Raw genomic sequence first — 23,989 nt, forward strand, 5'->3', positions numbered from 1 at the left:
CCGTGTTTGTGTTTCGTGCATTATTCGTACTTGTTTACTATTTTGGGACTGTACCCCTTGGTATTACATGTGTGATACACATTGTGTAGAGCCAGGTACTTGTTATTTAAGAGTTGTGAGCCCACAACCCAGCCAAATAAAGGAGCAGTTTCATTAAACTTTCACTGTCTTGTGTGTGTTATTCCTGAGCACTGAACTTTCACTGTCTTGTGTGTGTTATTCCTGAGCACTGCACCATCTACACCTGCACACTTCAATCTACCTGTTCACACGTGGTGTCAGAACACGGATATGGACGTCACAGCATTAACAGCGCTGTTGCACGTGCAAGATCAGAGATGGGAGGAATAGGAGCGAGGGAGAGAAGAACGATACAAGGCACTGATTGAGAGGGTTGGACTCAGACACACCCCAGGCACTAGCAGGACCCGTGATGGCACCCCCTAAAGCGAGGGCACAGAAAATGACAGCAGAGGATGACATGCAGGGGTACTTGGTTGCCTTCGAGCGGTTGGTTGCCTTCAAGCGGTTGGCTACCACCGCATTATGGCCTAAGGAATACTGGGTGAGTCAGCTGGGCCCTGTTTAAATGGGGAAGCCCAAGCCGCTTATCAGACCATGACTAATGAGGAGGCTAACCAGTATGCCCTCATCATGAAGGCCATCCTCCAACGCCTGAACATCATGGGGGAAACACATTGGGTGCGTTTTTGGTAGTACCGGAGGCTACGGGAGACCTGCCCTAGGGTGGTTGTGCAACAACTGTGTGACCACATGGTTCACTGGCTCAGCCCCTCCCAGAAAACAGGAGAGCAAATGGGCAAAGCCATGGTATTTGAGAAGTTTTGCCATGTGGTCGGCGCCAAGACCCAAGGATGGATACGGCGCCACAACCCGGACACCCTGGAGGCCGCAGTCAAACTGGCGGAAGACTACGAGGACTCCCAGGCCTTATCAACAGGGGGACAGATATGTAGCCCCAGTGCCCTCTGTCCCTCCTGTCTGTTTCAGGTGCCATGAACCAGGACACTGTTTGACAGGGTTCTCCCCCTTCGAGCTCTTGTACAGCCAACAGAATCACGGCATCCTCGATCTGTTGAGAAAGGGGTGGGAGGAGCACAAAGTCTCATCCAAAAATGTAGTGCAGCATGTGCTCCTACTCCGTGATCGCCTGGATTTGGTCGGGCATTTCGCCCAGGACAATCTAAAATCGGCTCAGCAGCAGGCAACAGCAGCATTGCAACAAAAATGCACGTATTCTGACCTTTCGACCAGGAGACAAAGTAATGCTGCTTCATCCCACTTCAGAATCCAAATTGTGTGCTAAATGGCAGGGATCATATGAGGTGATGCAGGCTATAGGGAAAGTGAATTATGAAATCGGCAGCCCGATCGCCGCAATGAAAAGGAAATTTACCACATAAATTTACTGAATCCTTGACAGGCAAGGGAGGCCTTATATACAGCCCAAGGCGAAGTAGAGGATGATTTTGGACCCTATATAGAGGCCACTAGCCCTCAGAGCATTCCGATGGGGGAACAATTACTTCCAGATCAGAAATAATTGAGTTAATTGAGGAGTTCAAGGATGTTTTTTCTGACTTGCCCGGCAGAACTAACCTTGTTGAATATGACATTATCACTCCCCCAGGTACCACGGTTCGAGAGAGACCTTACCGGATCCCGGAAAGTCGACGAAGTGGTGTTTGCAAAGAGGTGCGGGTGATGCTCCAACTTGGGGTGATTGAGCCTTCCAGGAGTGAGTGGTGCAGTCCGTTTGTAATAGTCGCCAAAAAGGACGGCACCAACCGCTTCTGCGTTGACTTACGTAAGGTAAATGCTATTGCCAAGTTCGATGCCTACCCCATGCCTTGAGTCGACGAGCTTCCCGACAGACTGGGAGTGGCAGGGCTCATCTCAACTTTAGACTTGACGAAGGGATACTGGCAGATCCCATTAACCAGCAGTTCCAGAGAGAAAACTGCATTTTCTACCCCTGATGGTCTGTTTCATTTCATAACCACGCCGTTTGGGCTACATGGAGTGCCCGCTGCCTTTCAGAGACTAATGGACCAGGTCTTACGCCCACATCGTTAGTATGCAGCAGCATATATTGACGATATGGTTATTTACAGCTTCACCTGGCAAAAGCATTTGGCTAGGCTCACAAGGGTGTCTCTGAGGGTAGCCCAGCTGACAGCCAACTTGGGTAAATGTGCATTTGCCAAATTAGAAACGCATTATTTGGGATTCACTGTGGGACATGGGCACGTGAAACCCATAGCCACCAAAGTCCTGGCTTTGATGGACGCGGCAATCCCGAAAACCAAGTCCCAGGTGAGGTCTCTCTTGGGGTTGGCCGGTTATTACTGATGCTTTATCCCTGAATATGCCACAGTGGCCAACCCTCTAGTAAACATCACTAAAAAGAGTGCACCAAATTCAATTAAATGGACAGGAGAATGTTAGGGGACGTTCGATACCATTAAGCAGAGATTCTGTCAAGCCCCTACCCTTATCACACCAGATTTTGATAAGGAATTCATCCTCCACACCAACGCTTCGGATGTTGGTCTGGGATCAATCCATTTTTCAGTCTCTTTAAATGAGGCCTGCCTACTGTAGCTTCCTTACCACTTTTGGGCATCATGTACACACACTTCTTCTCTCTGGAAACAGGGCGAGGCTTTTCTTGTGCCCAGGACACAAAGTTCAGAACAGACCGGTCAGACCACCTTAAATAAAGAGACACACATAGGTCACTACCTTAAATGATGAGGAAGATACACAGAGAAGTTGAGGGACAAGACCACTGTCTATAGTGAGGTGCTTTGAGAGCTTCTCCTCACAGCTCAGTTCTGTCCTGAACACTCCCTGCACTACTCTGCCCTGAACACTCCCTGCACTACTCTGCCCTGAACACTTCCTGCACTACTCTGCCCTGAACACTCCCTGCACTACTCTGCCCTGAACACTCCCTGCACTACTCTGCCCTGAGCATTCCCTGCACTACTCTGCCCTGGGCCTCAATCACATATGTTCACATTGAAGTACTAAAGTGTGTTCAAATCAATTTGGATTGAAATTCAATGAGCATAGACCAAAAATAACAACTGTGCTGCCCATTAAAACATGAACCCTTGTGGAATGCCATGTTACTAGTTTTAAGAATCTGATTTAGAGCAAAAAAATAAAATAAATGAAACGGGTTTGATGAAAAATAGTAGCCTGGTTTAATTTAAATTTGAAAAACAAATTTAAAAAAAATATTTACTTTGTAGCCCAATATTTTGCTGGTTGGAACCACTTGGGCAAAGCATGGCATAACTTTCTGAAAACTACAGGTCACATTTTCTTGTGATGGCAGTACCACATGACTTTCATTATGAAACTCGGTTGTTAATAAGGTCCCCTAAATCACAATGGCCTCAGATCTGTATGAAACAGATTGAAAGTAACAGGATGGAAAATATAAACTACTAAAGGGACTTGTATTTAATGTAGATAAGACCTTGTACTGAGATTTCCATCTTGTTTTGACCATTCTGATTTAGTTATGTCACATTAGGAATCAACTAGCCCATTGTAGCAGACTAAGCTTCAGAAAACCTGACTAAATATACGGGCCCCCCCCCCCCCACCGCTTTACCAAACCAGTAATGGAGCTTGAGACAAGTCTCAGTGCCACTGCAATAGGAATGTGTAAAACCCTGTAATGTTAACTGTTTGGGCAAAATCAGAGACTATAGTATCACCTTGTGTACCCCGGCTTCTTTGTCTCGTTTTTGTCAAACTGTCTAGCAAGGACCACTAACAAATATCCCTGTTTTACTTCTGCACTGTCATTTATATGTTAATGGGTTGTTACCACAACAGCACTTTCAGGCATCTGAAACCGCACGCTTCACAATCACGTCACAAGCATGTGACCGCCGATAACTCAACTACCGGTTTCTGAGGCTGACTGTCACTTTTCTATTCGACGAGCTGGTGATACCCCTAGTAAATACATTTAGACCATGGACTTTCAGGCAGGAAGTTGATGCAACATCCATTAATTTCCTACAATGAAAACATGGTAAAGAATAAAATACCAGTATGCGTAGTATAAACATTCAAAAAGCACAGCAGACTCAAACAATACTGTGCTAATCTATTTTGGGTGTGGACATTAAAGATCCCATGAAACTCTCTTGAGCAGGTGTGTTTGCTCTGGTGTCCTGCCTAAATTCCAACATGGGTCAAACAACTTTGTCAGCAACATGCATCCCCTGCCACAGCTGTATATTCAGTATAAGAGCTATCAGTATGATGACAAAGATGATGACCTTGACATGTATCAACATTATATAAAGAATAAGAATTACCAAGTTTCATGACAATTTGATAACTGATTATCCAGATATATGCAAAAACGCAAGTGTCACATACAGACGGATGGATGAACGGACAGACAGACACCCCCTATATCCCAATAATCTGTATCCTCAAAAACAAAATGTTTATGCCAGGTTCCATGACAATTGGATTAGCGATTCTCCAGAAACATGACATACAGATGGACTGACATACAGACAGACAAACACATCCCTGTACTCCAGAATCTGATATTATCCATTATTTTAAATAATGTTAATACCAAGTTTGCATGGATTTCATTCCCAGTGGGTGATAAAGATGTGACTGGATCTATCCTGTTTAAATTTAATACAAGGGAATAGGTCACCTGAAGCGGCCATCATTTTCATAGGTGTGCATTCCAATCCACCAGTGCTGGTTTTGAGCTTTGGGTCGCTGGCATGAAAAAATAAAACAGTGTTAGTCACAATTTAAGATTTGCATGCATGTAAAACTAGACTGCCTTTTAGGTTTGTGGACTTGAAATTGTGATCACTTTTCTGTGTTTTTAGTAGATATACTTTTACACGTTAGTGTTCTATCCTAACTATCACCTGTTCAAACTGCTAGTGCAATGTGCCCTCTCTGCAGTGAGATTGCACCTGCTTTACAGTGTCTAGTGGGGGTATGGAATGGGTTACCTAGTCATGTTGTTGATGCTGAAATCATTGGGATCCTTAAAGACACAGCTTGACAAACTTTTGAGACCAATCAATCAGCTATTAGGAACCTGTCAAGCATAGAGACCGAATGGCCTCTTGATTGTACATTTTCTTATGTTCTTATATTCTTATAGTGTCATTGTTGGGAACTGAGATATTAGTACTCCAGATTATGGAAGTGGCAGTACTAAGGACATTACCAGCAGTCAACAGGATGTCATATGTAAAAATAAGTCCTTATGTTTCCCCAAATGATTCAATAATGATATTTTACTACTATCCAATTCCGTAGCATTGAAGCTACAATTAATTTTTAGGATTAACATTGGCACATGGTGCTAATGAAACCTCAGAGATATAGATTTTGTGAAGTAGGGAAGAACAGATCATCACCATATAAAGACAGATAAAGACAGATCATCACCATACAAAGACCGATCATCACCATGCAAAGACAGATCATCACCATACAAAGAGCACCGTTTGGATTTACAATCAAACCCTACTTTAAATGCTAAAAAAAAAACATGAACATGGAGGCATGGATTTAAAACATGGTAGATCGATACTGAATTCAAGCATGTTACCATGTAAATAAGTACAGTGTGAAAAATGTACAAAATGCAGGAAGGTACGGGTCCCTACCTTGAGTAGGGCCTTCCCGAGAAAGTCAAGCTCTTCCTGGCTGTGGATGGAGGCGAGATGCCCGCCAAACCAGGTGCAGATGCGCTGGGCCTGCATCCAGGTAGAGTGGTGGTCAAAGAACTTGTACTCCACATCCTGGAACCGCACCCACTCCTTTGAGCCATTTTCTGGAGGGAGATGGTCACGTTCACTCAAGGTACAAGGATGATAGTTCTTTGTAAATGTAACAGTCGACCCCGCACACCGTAAGCAAGGGTCTTAACCACTGTGCAAAAGAGCTATGCTTGTCTGCATTCGTGGTAATAGAGCTTTTAACCTCATCTCACCGACAGGGGACACAATCTGTAACGGCAGTGCATCACACAACACTGCCCGTTACAGAATGTCTGAGCTGAATGATGGTGTTAAAATAAACTTTAATTCACTTGTCCACTGTATATTCAACAATTAAACAGCAATATTTTCCTAGCTGCCTGTTAACATTGTTTATACACTACATATCCGATCAACTACCACATCATTAAGTCATTTTAGTGTATTTTAGGTTTATATGGTCTTGAATTTTGGTCACTTTTCTTCCTAGAATCCCTGCCGAATCCTTTTGTAGAATGTGGTTGGCGCTTAATTGATTAATTGAGGATCAATTATGCCCAACCACATGCTATAAAAGAAGGTGTGTATGTGTATCAGTATCTGTTTTTGTTTAAATCTTTTATTTTGGCCCTAGTGGCTTTATTTGTTTATTTGTGTTCTTGTTTTGTGAATAATAAACATGAGCAACAGCGCTTGAACTGCAGCTTCTGACTCTGGGTTTGCTCTCCTGCCGCTGACCAGCCTTGACCGCAACGCTACCCTGCTATACCTATATAATCAGTTACTGATTATACCGGATTATACAGTATGCTGGTTTACGGAGTTACTGTAAAACCTAATACTGCACCTTAAAACTATAGTACAGTACATACAATGCAAGTACTGTCCAGGCATACCCTGTAATTCCAGGATTGTATTCCTTTTCATTATACTTTCTCCATTATGTAGGAAGGATTTTACAGCAGATGTGCCATACCCGCAACATACTTGATTATAAACTTAGAAAAGCAAAATCACTAAAAAAAATCACATGGTTTTAGGCAGAAAAGACTTACAAATCATGCCAGAGTCTAGAAAAGATTGTTTGTAGAGAGTATCAGACCACTAATATTAATAGGGATGTGGTCGGGAACTCAAAAACCAATTTATACTGTTTGTAAAGAGGATGGCTTAGACTGTACTACAATCTTAATTGCTTGTGCATCAATTTACAAATGCTCCGTGACAAGGACATACTGTATGTTGCCTTGGTACTTTGTCTCCTGAACCATTCTTCTCCAGATACTAACAAAGGAGCCATTTCAGTACATATTAAAAGGTAGAATATTTAAGGTGTGCACAATTAAGTAATTCACCCATGTATCGTTCATTTTATTTGGTCTTCATCACAACAGAATTGTCAGTAGGGAAGCTTGCACAGGTGTTGACGGTGAGACTAATAACCAAACTCTTTAGTTTCACGTTGATGACGCAGAAAGCCCTTGTATGGAATTAGCAAGCTGTAATGGTCTCCAGTAGAGAACGTATTGCTATGAACCCTACAGAGCTCAAACTTTTTAACAAGAACTTTCAAGGACGTGATGAAAAACAGAAACAAAATAAAAATTGAAAATCAAATACCATGAATGATATCTGGATGACAAGAATTCAATTGTGTACACCCTATTTATTCTACCATTAAAATGCACATAAAATCATTGGTAATCTCCTGTAAAGAGTGCCAAGCAGAATTACTAATATGCACATAATAATTACTATAGATTTAGCATGCAGATTTGGATCCGTCTGGAGGAGATTTAGGTGATTTTTGCTGAAATAGAAACAATGGCTGGAAGAAAAAATAAATTATGCTGAACTTACCTTCATTGATTTCTGGCTCTTTCACGTCAGTCCCTGAAAAACAAAACAGAAAAAAAACAGAAAAACTGAAGCCATTGCGGTGTTCTATATGTTATAGAACAGCATAATACAAATATTTAATTATTTTAAAATGTATTTATTGCTAAGAATTTATGGATTACTGTATGGTAGCTTTTTTATATAATTAAATACATCTTATTTTTTATCTGTCAGTGTAAACCCTGTATCCCTCACACCGTTTGTTAATGTGAAGGGTTTATCCTGGTAATAAATAAAAACATACATAAATGACTTTGAGTACACAGTTTTTATACAGCAGAACCTAACATATCACATTAAGCATTCAGAGCTTATATATAAAAACATAAAGTTTATGAAGAAGAAGAGACCATTCAGTCCATCTTAGCTCATCCAGTTCCTAGCAGCTGATTGATGTCAGAATTGTGTCAAGTTGGGTCTTAGTGTTTCTGCCTCAACAACATTACACTACGTAGCCCATTCCATACAGTCCCTACTCTATGTGTGAAGAAGTGTCTCCTTCCCTCTGACCTAAGTCTCTCTCTACTTAATTTCCAACTGTGCCCTCTGATTCTGGTTCCTGTACTGAGCTTAAAGTATTGGTTTGAGTTAACTATGTCAGTTCTTTTTTAGATTTTAAAGACTTCAATCCTATCCTCCCTGATTCTTTGTTCCTGGTTATATAGATTCAGTTAATTCAGCCTTTCTTCGTAGCTCAGTCCTCTAAATACTGGGATTAGTCTGGCTGCTCTTCTTTGGACTCTCTCCAGACCAGTTTGTCACAAATCAAAAGCAATAACACGAACAGTGAAGAATTTACAAAACAAGCTTTAATTGTGTCACACATCTTCGACACAGAACAGTACACACAAATACCTTAGATTAACCACCAACACCTACTGTTTTGACTTACTGTACACACATCAAAGGAAAATGCACCCTAAATAACTGCAGCATTGCGCTCACATTCTGTGTAGCACCATGTCTGACCTACATGGAGGACTTCAATGTGCTTTAGATTTCAATAATGCTTTCATGTGTTCCTTCAACCACTCCTGAAGGTTTTAACTCTGACCCTGCCTGCCTAAAAAGCATGTGGGAAAGTGGTCAAGCTAGATTGAGCAGTTATGCCGATCTAGCTTGACCACATAATAAAGGAGACAGCTCCTCAGTAGTTAGTTTGGATTTGAGATCAGCAGGTGTCGTGCTCTTTGTTTCCTTCGCCAGGAGAGCAGTTGCTTGGGTGGCATTTGTTTTGTTTCTTTGTTTTATGTTTTTGTTTAATTGTTTTGTTTAAATATAACAGTGTGCTCCTAACACTTCATGTCAAGCTCCGGTGTTCTGCCTGTGCTGTCCCCGCCACTAGCCTGCCTGACCGCAACACTACTCTTCCATGGCCCCTTCCAATTCTAGGAGGAGGTGATCTGATATTGGTGATCAGTGACCAATAATAGCTGGGAACTGGAACATGGTTTTTGCTACCTACAAAAAGACTGATAAAACCAGACAGAGGCAGACACTTACCCTTGGGAATCTTGCAGATCCAGTCGAGCTCAGACTCGCACTGCATAGCCAGCCACTGCATGGTGCCCAAGTCTGCCACCGCACACTGCCGGAAATCATCCTCATGGTGATAGCGGCCAAAGTTGTGATAGGAGTACTGTGGAAGAGGAGACACATTAGACTGCTGTCCTACTGATCTAGTCATCTATCTGAAATGCATAAGAAACAGAAGACAATTCCCAAACGAGAGGAGGCTATTCGCCCCATGTGTGCTCGACGGATCCCTGCAGCTCATTGATCTCAAAACCTTGTCAAGCTGGGTCTTAAAGGACCGCAGTGATTCATGATTAACAATATAACTAGGTAATCCAAGCTATACCCTCACCACTCCCTGTGTGAAGAAGTGTCTCCTACCCTTGTCCTACAGTAAGTCTATTTCCACTTAATTTCCAGCTGTGTCCTCTGGTCCTTGTTTCTCAACTCCTTTTAAGAATATAAAGACTTCAATCAAGTGCCCCCTAATTCTTCTTTGTTAACTACTCATTTAAGTATTTAGAGGTCAATAGGTGTTTGTTTTATATCTATTTCATTATCATGAATAATTAGTGAACCTCCATGCATTAGGACACTGCAGTTTTAATTATATTAATTATACTGCAGCTGTCAATTACAATTACAGTAGGTTTGGTTTCTGTATAGAATGGCAATTAGATTCCTAGTGTGAGTGTGGATCTACTACAGCCTACTGTAATGGATATACACAATGTGATTCCGAATTCCGTTTCACCACAAGGTTGTTCCCTAAGCTGAAGTGATCTCTTAGGAGGTGTTCCTAAACATGGAGACTACTGTACCATGTTTAACACAGTTAAAAAGGGTGTGTTGCACCAAATTCCTTTGTAAAATGCTTTTAAAACAATGTAAGCATGTGAGGCTTTTCTATAATGAGCAGCACTCAGTATGCTCATCTCTCAAACTTTAAAATAATGATTGCATTTTCAACAGAAAAACAGTAAGGAGCATTTTTATAAAGATTTTGGCAGACATTCACAACTGTAACAGATTTTTCAACAAAAGCATACAAGTTATGGGAGCAAATGTCAAATCAAACTACTTATGTTTTGTTCAATGAAATGTAATACTTTTGTACCACGGAATCTAAGAGTTCAGGGATGGAAAAAGACTCCTATTGCATAGCTTGAAATGAATTTGTTTATGACTGTAAGTCGCCCTGGATAAGGGCGTCTGCTAAGAAATAAATAATAATAATAATAATAATAATAATAATAATAATAATAGCAGTTTCACCAGGTTTTTCCAGGTTTTACTATAAGCCTGATTAGCCACAGTGTATAGGTAACCACCTCAAGTGTCTTATTAAACCAGGAATGGATCAAACTGCTATGCAATGGGAGGTATTTCCACCCCTGTAGTGCATTAAAATAATGCAGGTGTGATAGACAGATGGACAAATGTACGGACAGACAGACACCCCCATATATCCCCAGAATTTAACACTCAATAAAATCTGCGAAATAATCTTAATACCAATTTCATGTCAACTGGATAAGCGATATTCCAGATGTACAGTGTAACATACATATGTACGCCTGCACTATATCCCCATCACTGGGGAAGTTCATCCCCTGGGGGGAATAATTAAATGTCCAATCTGATTCCCGGACTGGAAGCTCACCCCCAGGCCATCACTCCACTTCCAGCTCCAGTTGTCCAGTGGGTTTTTCCGGTTCAGTCCGATCCAGAACCAATGCTGCTCGTGGTCGTCTGACTCCCTGCACAAACAGAGAACACACACAGACACACAGAATGAGCCGCAGAAGAACTGATAACATGTCACACAATCTCATTTGAACTTTACTTGTGTGTATTTTGTGTGTATATATATATATATATATATATATATATATATATATATATATATATATATATATATATATATATACAGACGTGCTCAAATTTGTTGGTACCCCTCCACAAAAATCGAAGAATGCACAATTTTCTCTGAAATAACTTGAAACTGACAAAAGCAATTGGCATCCACCATTGTTTATTCCATATTTAATAGAAATCAGACTTTGCATTTGATTTTTTATTCAACATAATATTGTAAATAATAAAACAAATGAAAATGGCATGGACAAAAATGATGGGACCCTTAACCTAATATTTTGTTGCACAACCTTTAGAGGCAATCACTGCAATCAAACGTTTTCTGTAGCTCTCAATGAGACTTCTGCACCTGGTAACAGGTAGTTTGGCCCACTCTTCCTGAGCAAACTGCTCCAGCTGTCTCAAGTTTGGTGGGTGCCTTCTCCAGACTGCAAGTTTCAGCTCTTTCCATAGATGTTCGATAGGATTCAGATCAGGACTCATAGAAGGCCACTTCAGAATAGTCCAATGTTTTGTTCTTATCCATTCTTGGGTGCTTTTAGCTGTGTGTTTTGGGTCATTATCCTGTTGGAGGACCCATGACCTGCGACTGAGACAGAGCTTTCTGACACTGGGCAGTACGTTTCGCTCCAGAATGCCTTGATAGTCTTGAGATTTCATTGTGCCCTGCACAGATTCAAGGCACCCTGTGCCAGGCGCAGCAAAGCAGCCCCAAAACATAACCGAGCCTCCTCCATGTTTCACTGTAGGTATGGTGTTCTTTTCTTTGAAAGCTTCATTTTTTCGTCTGTGAACATAGAGCTGATGTGACTTGCCAAAAAGCTCCAGTTTTGACTCATCTGACCAAAGGACATTCTCCCAGAAGGATTGTGGTTCGTCAATATGCATTTTAGCAAATTCCAGTCTGGCTTTTTTATGTTTTTTCTTTCAAAAGTGGAGTCCTCCTGGGTCTTCTTCCATGGAGCCCACTTTCGCTCAAAAAGCGACAGATGGTGCGATCAGAAACTGACGTACCTTCACTTTGGAGTTCAGCTTGTATCTCTTTGGCAGTTATCCTTGGTTCTTTTTCTACCATTCGCACTATCCTTCTGTTCAATCTGGGGTTGATTTTCCTCTTGCGGCTGCGCCCAGGAAGGTTGGCTACAGTTCCATGGACCTTAAACTTCTTAATAATATTTGCAACTGTTGTCACAGGAACATCAAGCTGCTTGGAGATGGTCTTGTAGCCTTTACCTTTACCATGCTTGTCTATTATTTTCTTTCTGATCTCCTCAGACAACTCTCTCCTTTGCTTTCTCTGGTCCATGTTCAGTGTGGTGCACACAATGATACCAAACAGCACAGTGACTATTTTTCTCCATTTAAATAGGCTGAATGACTGATTACAAGATTGGAGACATGTGTGATACTAATTAAAGAAACTAATTAGTTTGAAATATCACTATAATCCAATTATTTATTATCTTTTCTAAGGGGTACCAACAAATGTGTCCAGGCCATTTTAGAATATCTTTGTAGAATCAGCAATAATTCATCTCTTTTCATAGCTTCTTTGCTTTATTCTATGACATACCAACGGCATGCAAGTATACATGATAAAATAGCTTTTAATTCATCACTTTTCAGGAGGAATGAAGCATTATTTCAATGAGCTGTAAGGGTACCAACAAATTTGAGCACGTCTGTATACATATATATATATATATATATATATATATATATATATATATATATATATATATATATATATATATATATATATCGGATTACTGTTAAAGTTAATAATACAGATGAACACTCATTTCTATACTGATACAGTAGTCTCTGGATAAGAGAACAGCCCTCGGGATGCAAGCAAAGTGTTCTCTTATCCAAAGTGTTCTCTAAGACAGTGGACCATCGGACACAACATGCCAAGGCCAATCACGATATGAATCAATAAATACAAATGTCTTTATAACTTATATCATGATGCACATGCATCAACATATGAAATTAACAGAATAAGTAAATGAAAAGCAATAGGCAAGTGTTAATAAACTATAATAATAAACTAACTGACAAACTAAATTAACAAAACACCCCTACAGTACAGTAAAAATGCAGCAGCGGCTCTAACAGTAATTATGAATAAGGGAATTCATTTTAACACAGCACCACCCTAAATACATTAAAATGCAGCAGCATCTCTAGATTACTCTCGTGATGACAAGTTAGTTTTGAAAAGATTAAATAAACCATATTAGTTTGATGATGATGAGTTATCAGGTTGCAAAACAGTACTGGTGTCAGTTTTTAATCGGTTAGCAACAAATCTGTGCCAAAAAGGTGTTTTTTTTAAGCAAAGTTCCTGTTTCTTTAGGTGGAGCATTTGGGAAAATTCTGTTTCTACACAAGGGTGTTCCCTAAGCCGAAGTGTTCTCTTAGGAGGTGTTCCTAAACACAGACACTACTGTCTACTGTTAAAAAAAGGGAGCGTTGCACCAAATTCCTTTGTAAAATGCTGTTAAAAGTGTATGGTGATTTTTTTTGTGAACAGGCTGGCACTGTTTCTTTAAAAAATACAATACAATGTCTGAAGGCCAGTAATCTATACAGTGGATGAGTTATACATATACAGAGCTGCAAAAATGAGTGCATCATTAACTGACAGTTTCCCTAAATGTTTGTATATTTAAATGCGTGACATTATACGTTGGACAAACGACATAAAAAAAATGAGAAAATATGCAAAGAGACAGCGAAAGAATAGGATACTACATTATATAAAAAGAAGCTTGACAGTCAGCACAAAGTTTTTATACTAAATTGTGCCAATAACACTAGGCAATGCAGAGAAACAGTAAGACAACATGGAACGATAGGTAACAGATGTAACCCCGGTCCCCTGAAAGAGAAGATGACCGCCAATTTGCATACTTTTGGGATATGCCTGCTTGTCAGGTATTCGCTGAGCATTTTATATCAAAGCTGCAGATAGGCCCCTCCGTGGAGTGACGTCCTCGGTCCCGCCTCACCAAGGTAATACATAATAATATAATAATAATAAACTTTATTTTGTATAGCGCCCTTAAAAGCAATCATCTCAGAGCACTTCACAATTAATAGTACAGAAATAAAATAAAAAGATTATACATAAAAAAGCACAAGGAAATAAAACAATCATAAAAATCATAAAAACACCTTTCTAAAAAAGTAAGTCTTTAAATTAGCTTTAAAAACACTCAAAGAAGGTGAGTCCCTGATCTCTAGTGGAACTGAGTTCCATAATTTGGGGGCATAACAACAGAAGGCCTTGTCGCCCATAGAGCGCAGGCGAACAGGCGGGACACACAGCAGTCTGAGATCAACAGAGCGGAGGTTGCGAGTGGGAGTGTAAAACGATAAAAGATCTGACAGATAAGTCGGAGCTAGCCCATGAAGAGCCTTATATGTCAGCATTAAAATTTTAAAATCAATTCTGAACCTGAAAGGCAGCCAGTGCAAGGCCTCCAAGACAGGAGTGGTGTGATCTCTTGAGCGGGACCGAGACAAAATTCTGGCTGCAGAGTTTTGGACAAATTGAATTTTAGTGAGGATGCTATTAGACACCCCAGCGAGCAGGGTGTTACAGTAATCGATCCTGGAGAAAACAAAAGCATGAACCAGTTTTTCAGCTGCAGGTAGAGAAAGCATGGGACGCAGTCTGGCAATATTTCTAAGGTGACACAGTCATTCTCTTTTGCATTGAACCTGCGAATGAGAGTGATGCAACCTCACAAGGTTGGCGGTCATCTTCTCTTTCAGGGAACCAGGGTTACATGGTGAGTGTGCAACCTCAGGGCCCTAGTGCCTATTAAAGGCATAGAGTGATCTACGGCATTAAGTCGGTAGAACCTGGTAAATGCAGGGTAGTCCAGCTAGCCGCAGTACATATATTGGTCAATGAGGCATCTCTGAAGAGGGCCCATGACGTAGCCACACCTGGTTGAGTGTGCAGCCACTCTCCCAGGTGGGGGTAGGCTGGCATTAGTATATGCAGTCGAAACCGTGTCCACAATCCAATGGGACAGTCGCTGCTTGACCTTGGGTCTGTTCACCATGACAAACGAAGAGCTGGTCAGACTGACGCAGCGCTCTCGTTCTATTCACATAGCATCTCAATGCCCGAACTGGGCAGACGGAATTTAATCTCCTATCCGACTCCTCCGTGAAGGGTGGGGGATGGAAAGTCTCTAGTTCCACTGATTGATTCAAGTGAAACGCTGTAGGAAAGGTAGGAAAGCAGGGTTCGCGCGCAACAATACCGTTTCCATCGTCCCAAACATGCATACAAGAACTGTACACGGACAGTGCCTCTAGCTCACTGACCCGCTTAGCAGAGGTGATAGTTAATAGAAAGGCTGTCTTCATAGAGATATTTCAGATCTGTGGTATCTATGGGCTCAAATGGGGCCTTCATGAGAGCCTCCAGTACCACGTCTAGACTCCATTCGGGGAGGACGTCCTTTATACGAGGTCGTAACTGCCGAGCACCCTTTAGAAGACGGGTCGCCAGAATATGAGTGCCCGGGGATACTGAGTCGATGGGAATGTGGCAAGCAGATTTGGCTGCTAGGTACACTTTCAACGTAGAGGGGGATTTACCCGCATCTAGTAGATCTTGCAGAAACTGTAAAAATAACTGCTATAGGGCAATACATGGGATCATGGCCTTTGGCCATGCACCAGTTTTGAAAATATTTCCACTTACAGGCATACAATGGTCTTGTGGAAGAAGCCCTAGCGTTTCTGCAGTGTACTCAATACTGCGTCGGAGAGCCCTAGGGCAGACAGACGGTCTCATTCAGGGGCCAGACCCACAGTTGGAGTCTGCCCGGTTCTGGGTGCCAGAGTGTGCCTTTTGCTAGACTGAGGAGATCCATGCGCAGCGGGATCTCCCAGGGCTGGTCTTGCAGCAGCTGGCAGAGGTTCGAAAACCAGGTTCTCCTGGGCCATTTGGGTGCCACCAGGAGGACTGTCTCTCTCTCTCTTCCTCTCTCCTGACCTTCTCAAGGAAGGCAGGGAGCAGCGCTATAGGCGGGAAAGCGTATAAAGGTACTTTGGGCCATCTGTGCGCTAGAGCGTCGATGCCTAGTGGACCTCCGCATCTGCAGAGGGAGAACCACAGGGGGCAATGGGTAGTCTCTGCCGTGGCAAAGAGATCGACCTGGGCTTCCCTGAGGCATTCCGAAATGTGTTGCACCACCTGAGGGTGCAGTCGCCATTCTGACCGGGTGAGGACCCTCCCTCGAGAGGAGGTCCACCACCCCAATACACCACTCCTGGGAGATGTACAGCCCGGAGGGACAGGAGGTACCTCTGCGCCCAGATCAGTAGCCGAAAGGCTATGCGGTGTAACCTCAGGGACTGAAGCCCTCCCTGGTGGTTCACGTATGCAACCACTGACATGTTGTCCGTGCGGACAAGGACATGTTTGTTGCGGAGTACAGGGAGAAAATGTTTGAGCACGAGGTGGAATGCTCTCAGCTCTAGCGTGTTTATATGCATAGACGTCCAGTGGCCCGACCAGGATCCGCTAACTCCTCTTCCTCTTGGATGCGCCTGTCATCACCACTTGACGGTTATAAATGACTCCCATCCTTACGCCTTCACAAAAACTCACAAAAACTTGAAGGAGCTCAATCACAACTGGAAAAAAGTGTTAGAGTAATACTCACCACCTTACCTACCTGTCTGTGAAAAACGTGCGGGGGGCTAAGGAGAGACCGAATGGCAGCACGGAGAACTCGAAGACCCGCCCCTGAAAGGCGAAGTGGAGATATTTCCTGTACCCTGGACGGATAGGAACATGAAAATACACGTCCTTCAGGTCCACTGTTGTAAACCAGTTGCCCGGCCGGACAGACTGGAGGATGTGGCGATGTGTGACCATCTGGAACCTCCTGTCTCTCAACAGCCCGTTGCGGTGTCTCAGGTCTAGGATGGGGCGAAGGCCATCGTCCTTTTTTGGCACCAAGAAATACCTTGAGTAGAGCCCCTCTCTTTGAGAGGTGTGTTCTACGAGACGGATAGCTTTTTTTGAAGTAGTGTTTCTGCCTCTTATTTGAGGGCCAAGACCTGGAGAGGGTTGCTCACGGATGTGACCGTGATCCCTCGAAAGGGAGGAGGTCCCAAATGGAATTGCAGTGTATAGTTGGTGTGTACGGTGATGAGCACCCAGGAGTCTGAGGTGCAACTGCACCGGTAGTGTAGATGGTGTTGTGCGAATGGGTGGGTCTGAGGCCGTGAGTCTTCAGGGCCCCTGCTGGGGCTGCAGAGGCTGGGGCGGAGGCTGCCTTGGAGGCTGCCTAGAGTGGTTCCGCTGGAACTGTCTCCCTGGTCGCTGGTGTGCTGGGGCCCCACATCCGGCATTCCCCCGTCCTTGCTGCTGGTTCCTTGCCACAGAGACCTGGAGGCGGTGCCTCAGGTTGCTTGGTGGTGCCGTAGGGACCGGGATAGTCCGGGTTACCGTGGTAACTGCCAGACACTAACGCCTAACCCTTCCCCGTGCTGAGGCCTGCCGAAAACTGCACGTAGCTCTGAAGCTAGCGGCTCGGGAAGGGTAACCGAGCATAGCATGCCATCCAGGTAGGCCATCAAAAGGCCTCCTGTGTTAGCCAGGCGCGTGACCTGTGCTTCCGCGGCATATGCCTTTTTCAGGTGAGCTTCCGTGATCCTGCATTGCCATTAGGGCATACTGAATATTTGGATAGCCCTCCTACGGGGGGGCTCACTCTAGGGCCGCTATGGTGGTGTCCACAGGAGGGAACTGTGTGAGCTCTACCACCTCTGCTCCTTCCATAGCGGCTGCGCTCTTGGACACGCTGAGCACTGAGGCTGAGTGTTGCCAAGAGGATTTGTCGGTAAGCGCTTGAACAGCGAGGCCACCGAGGCATCGAGGCTTTAGTGCACCGAGGGCCTGAGGGTACCGCGGGCATCGAGGCCTAGACATGGGGGCGCCGAAGAACTGAGCACCAAGTACCGAGGGCAAAGCACCAAGGTACTGGGCTGTTTGCAATCACACAACCAGGAACAGCGTGTAGCTTGCAGTGGCTTGGAGCACCCAAGATGGCGTCCGGACCACTTGGAGCCCTCAACCGGTGCAGCGCGTAGCTTGCAGCGGGGTAGTGCAGTCCCGAACCTGGAGAAGGGAGAGGTGGAACCGAGGACGTCACTCCTCGGAGGGGCCTATCGACAGCTTTGATATAAAATGCTCAGCGAGTACGTGACAAGCAGGCAATCCCAAAAGTATTGATTTGGTGGTCATCTTCGAATTGAAAGGGAACCACATTTATACAGCACTCATTTCAATCAGAACACCAGCATCGTTTCAGGAGGGAGCATGATCTGAATATACTGCGATGTTTAGAAGATAACTTCTCTTTCTCTGTTCCTGAGTATAAACACTGAAAAAAGTAGTTCTCTAGTTGATTTACCTAGGATACATAAATAAAAATATCAAAGCAATCGGGATTATGTTGAAAATGATGAGATAGCGACAAATATTTTGTTTATTTAGCAGACGCCTTTATCCAAGGCGACTTGGGTGTGTGAACTATGCATCAGCTGCAGAGTCACTTACAGTTACGTCTCACCCGAAAGACGGAGCACAAGGAGGTTGAGTGACTTGCTCAGGGTCACACACAATGAGTCAGTGGCTGAGGAGGGATTTGAACCGGGGACCTCCTGGTTACAAGCCCTTTTCTTTAACCACTGGACCACACAGCCTCCTTAATATCAAATTAAACCTTTTAATTCAGATGTGTGTGAGTTTCTCTGGTAACCTCAGTCCTCAGTAGACCTACATCCAACTGTATGTTCTTGAAAAGTACAAAGAGGAATGTACAGGTAGTGGACAAAGAAATGGAAACACCTGGGTAAATGAGTGACACCAAGTACATTGAAAGCACGGGCTTCCACACAGGTGTGGCTCATACGTTAATTAAGCAAATAACATCCCAGCATGCTTAGGGTCATGTATAAAAATGCTGGACAGGCCTGGTTGCCTATAATTATGGCTAGCATGGCTGCAAGAGGAGACCTCAGTGACTTTGAAAGAGGGGTGATTGTTGGGGCGCATTTGGCAGGAGCTTCAGTAACCAAGACAGCTCAACTTGCTAATGTTTCACGGCCAACAGTGTATAAGGTGATGTCAGCATGGAACTCTGAGGGAAAGACATTATCAGCAAAGGGCAACAGTGGGTGGAAGCACATATTCCAGGATCGTGATAGCCATGCATTAATTCGAAGTGCAAGGCAAAACAGGTGAGCAACTGCAGATCAATTGACTGCAAATTTCAACCTGGGGCGCGAGCAGCCAGTTTCATCAAAAACGGCCTGCCAAGAACTCCACAGAGCGGGATACCATAGTGGCCCAATGTCCTATTAAGTGACTTTACATTGGTGTTTCCATTTTTTTGTCCACTACCTGTATGTGTAGCAGTAGACTGCTGGCAGTGCTTCATTACATAAGAACATTTACGAGCGACAGGAGGCCATTCGGCCCATCTAAGCTCATCTGGTTCCGAGTAGCTGATTGATCTAAAAACTGTGTCAAGTTGGGTCTTAAAGGATCCAAGTGATTCTGCCTCCACAACATGACTAGATAGCATATTCTATACCCTCTCCACTCTCTGTGTCTCCTACCCTCTGTCCTAAGTCTAATCACTTAATTTCCTGTTACGCTATAGTAATTAGTCATATGGGCAATCTTTCTGCCCCCACCACATCCTGAAGCTATATGCGGTGCTCTTTGCCTGCTCTGGGAAGAGCTGGAGAGGGAGGGAGGCACAGCGGGGTGCTGGCTGTTTAAAAAAATCTCAACTATCTGGCACATATCCTAGAAAGCAGAATTTAAAATCGTTGTGTCAGCAACAAGACAAATGAACTCAAAACGCACTCTGGGATTTTTTTTCACCTTGGAATTGAACTGGACCTGTTTCTATTTGCAAACTACATGTTATACCTTTACAATATGAAGATATATAGTATGGTTGGAGTAGGTTTTAGAGTTGGGTTGTGTCACATTTAGTAACCAGTACACTTTCATTTTTTTGTTAACAACTCACTCAGCTGCTGCAGATACTAAAGGACCATAGGTCAACCACAGCGTTTACCTGTCTTTAATTAACGCCTATTTATTTTGAAATGCCTGTTAATTTTACAAAACTAAAACCAAGCATCTAAGTTACATATTTAAAGTTCTATTAAGCATTCAAGGTGTTTTACTTACCATTTTGTAACATTAAAATTAAAAACAAGTGTTAAATAAAGAATGGAGGAAATGCTTTGAAAATATGGTCCCACGTGTTCAAATATTTTTGTAAGTAATCCACAGTTCATAATTCAGCATTTTTTTTTATAAATTTAAACCTAATCCCCAGAAAATATGCTTAATATTTATTTCTAATGACATCCCTAAAATGTCATGCGTGGAAGGAAAAACTATTTATAATATGTTTAAGTTAGGGCTGTCAATTAATCGCAGTTAACTTCTGCAATTAACACATTAATTTTTTTAGATGCATTCTTTTTACATTGTGTCTTGACCCTCTCAGCATATTGTAATTCATTCCCTGCGGCACTATTTGAATATACTCGGAAGCATGCAACACAGTAAGTGCAGTCGTCATTTGAATCGAAAGTTAGTCATGGAACTGCATTCTGGAGCAAAGCACTAAAAGTGAAGGACTTATGAATGGAAAGTTTATTTTGTTAAAACTTTCTGACAGTTCATTAGAAAGACTGTTACTTGTATCTATTGGTTCTATTATTATTATTTGTTTATTTAGCAGACGTCTTTATCCAAGGCGACTTACAGAGACTAGGGTGTGTGAACTATGCATCAGCTGCAGAGTCACTTACAATTACGTCTCACCCGAAAGACGGAGCACAAGGAGGTTAAGTGACTTGCTCAGGGTCACACAATGAGTCAGTGGCTGAGGTGGGATTTGAACTGGGAACCTCTTGGTTACAAGCCCTTTTCTTTAACCACTGGACCACACAGTCTCCTATTGGGGTATATTTGTTGAACAAATGGATATATTTGTTGAAATCTACAACGGAGTTCGGAATCACAATAATTATTTATACTGACGGATGCATGAAGGAAAAAAGAACACTAAATTCTAACTAACTTTATTTTTTAATCAACAGCATCTATCGCCAGCGGGTCCCTGGCTCCTTTTATGGAGAACCGAAGGGGACAGTGGGTCAATTCCTGGGAGGCAAAGAGATCTATCTCTGACCTCCCAAACCTCTCCCAAATGAGGCTCACCACCTTGGAATGTAGCCTCCACTCTGAGGCGCTGGGAACTCCCCGTGAGAGGAGGTCCGCCACCCAGTTTATCATCCCGGGCAGGTGTGCCAGCAGTGAGAGGAGGTTCTCATGTGCCCACAGCAAAAGCTTGCGGGCTACGCGATGGAGACTGGGAGACCTGAGGCTGCCCTGGTGGTTTACATAAGCCACCACCGTAGTGTTGTCTGTACGGAAAAGCACATGTCTCCCTTGAACCTCCTGCAAAAAATTCTTCAAGGTTCCATACCCCACTTGCCCCCTGCCAATCTACACAGCGCCCCAGCCGAAGCTGGACGCATCCGTGGTGATGACCTCCCTTCTGGTGACGCTGCCCAGTGCTACGGCTTGTCACTAGGCGGCCACATTTCAACACAGGCTGAAAAACCAGGTTTGGAGAGGGTGCATGTGTCGGAGACCCAAGTAAGGGCCTGGGAAGCTGCTGCCATCAAGCCCAGATGTCTCAGGAACGTCACTACTATAAGCGCTCTGTTGAGGTCTTGTTCGCCCACCTCCTCAGAGGCGGTGATGGAGAGTACATCATCCTGCTGCCAGTCTGTGCTTGTAGCCCCTTGGTTCCCCAAAGGCAGCAGTGTGGAGTAGTGGTTAGGGCTCTGGACTCTTGACCGGAGGGTCATGGGTTCAATCCCCGGTGGAGGACACTGCTGTTGTACCCTTGAGCAAGGAACTTTACCTAGATCGCTCCAGTAAAAACCCCGCTGTATAAATGGGTAATTGTATGTAAAAATAATGTGATATCTTGTAACAATTGTAAGTCGCCCTGGATAAGGGCGTCTGCTAAGAAATAAATAATAATAATAATAATAAATAATAAAAAGGCTCAAGCAGCAGCTCTGCAAGCACCGTTCCCTGATGGGAAACAACTGCCCAGTTTCCTGGATCGGTGACCCTTTTTCCTCCTCTATTTGGAGGAGGAGGAGAGGCTGAGGAGGATGATGAAGACCGTGAAGATGGCTTCCTACGTGGGCTCCTCCCCCCCCCCCGAGAACGTTGCCTGCTCTCCCTAATGGACACAGAGTGCTCTGTAGAGCTGCGAGGCATACGTTTGTGAGCAAGTGCCTCTCTGGCATGCTCCGGCCCTAGGCAGGAAGAACATCTGCCATGCTTTTCCTCCGCTGGCAGACTGGCCTTGCATAAATCGCAGGGAAAACCCAGGCATGATGCAAGAACACAGTTGGGAACCGCTTTGTAACTTTGCACAGTCGGTACGGTACCGGGATAGAACCGGGTGGTACCGGGACGATGCTGGGTCGGTTCAGTACCAGTTCAGTGCCTTTATGCCGTGTCGGTATGGTACCATTGTTATAATACAGTATTGTCAGTACGGTTCTTTACTGAGATTTGAACCAGAACGGTCCAGTTGATTCGGTACCGTTACTTTGCGTGCACCGGTTCGGTACAGTACGGTACCCTCGGTACGTGAACCGGACCTGTACCAGGACGGTAACCGGTCGGTTCAGTGCTTGCACCGGGTCGGTATGGTACGGTACCCTCAGTACGGTATGTCAGCAGTACCAGGACGTGAACAAGAGCGGTACTGGGACGTGAACCAGAACAGTACCGGGAGGGTACCTGGTTGGTTCGGTACCGGTTTGGTGCTTGGACTGCATTGTTTCTCTCTATTATGTAAAAATGTAGGGGAAGCATACAGACAGATGGATGGACAGACAGCCATCCTTGTTTGTGGGGAAATAAAGGATGTCCTTGGCAAATTTAATCACAATTGGATAAGCAGTTCTCTAGATATACAGTACAGTATGGGAACCATGCAGAAATAATAATTATACAGTACAAAGTACGACAAAGTTAATTTAGAAAAAAAAATCAAGCTTGTTTGGCAAATAATCTCAGTTTGGTTCTCTTTATAAAATGCAGTGTAAACGAATAGGGATTTTGTCTGTGTGCACAGGAGAAGCACCCCAAATACACAGAAGTGAATCTATTCCTGTCGTCACCCGTTAACATAAGAACATAAGAAAGTTTACAAACGAGAGGAGGCCATTCAGCCCATCTTGCTCGTTTGGTTGTTAGTAGCTTATTGATCCCAGAATCTCATTAAGCAGCTTCTTGAAGGATCCCAGGGTGTCAGCTTCAACAACATTACTGGGGAGTTGGTTCCAGACTCTCACAACTCTCTATGTAAAAAAGTGCCTCCTATTTTCTGTTCTGAATGCCCCTTTATCTAATCTCCATTTGTGACCCCTGGTCCTTGTTTCTTTTTTCAGGTCAAAGAAGTCCCCTGGGTCGACATTGTCTATACCTTTTAGGATTTTGAATGTTTGAATCAGATCGCCTCGTAGTCTTCTTTGTTCAAGACTGAATAGATTCAATTCTTTTAGCCTGTCTGCATACGACATGCCTTTTAAACCCGGGATAATTCTGGTTGCTCTTCTTTGCACTCTTTCTAGAGCAGCAATATCCTTTTTGTAACGAGGTGACCAGAACTGAACACAATATTCTAGGTGAGGTCTTACTAAAACTGAGTCCAGTGCTGAAGAAACACACGCACACATTTTGCTCCCAGACGGTTTATAACGAACCCATTATGGTCGCGGCCCTTGGA

At 43.5% G+C, this 23,989-nt stretch overlaps 1 protein-coding gene across 1 annotated transcript in view; it reads right to left on the reverse strand.

Annotated features, from left to right (window-relative positions):
- mrc2 (mannose receptor, C type 2) overlaps positions 1 to 23,989 on the reverse strand; it is a 99,834-nt gene that overhangs the window by 15,890 nt on the left and 59,955 nt on the right. The window contains exons 14-19 of the mRNA XM_034055767.3: positions 10,876 to 10,972; positions 9,201 to 9,336; positions 7,659 to 7,691; positions 5,706 to 5,872; positions 4,727 to 4,794; positions 2,635 to 2,735 (exon numbers count right to left, since the gene is read on the reverse strand). Of these exons, the coding sequence (XP_033911658.3) occupies positions 2,635 to 2,735; positions 4,727 to 4,794; positions 5,706 to 5,872; positions 7,659 to 7,691; positions 9,201 to 9,336; positions 10,876 to 10,972 (602 nt within the window). The remainder of the gene's footprint in view (positions 1 to 2,634; positions 2,736 to 4,726; positions 4,795 to 5,705; positions 5,873 to 7,658; positions 7,692 to 9,200; positions 9,337 to 10,875; positions 10,973 to 23,989) is intronic.

This window comes from Acipenser ruthenus, chromosome 33 (genome assembly GCF_902713425.1).
Source record: "Acipenser ruthenus chromosome 33, fAciRut3.2 maternal haplotype, whole genome shotgun sequence".
Lineage (NCBI taxonomy): Eukaryota > Metazoa > Chordata > Actinopteri > Acipenseriformes > Acipenseridae > Acipenser > Acipenser ruthenus.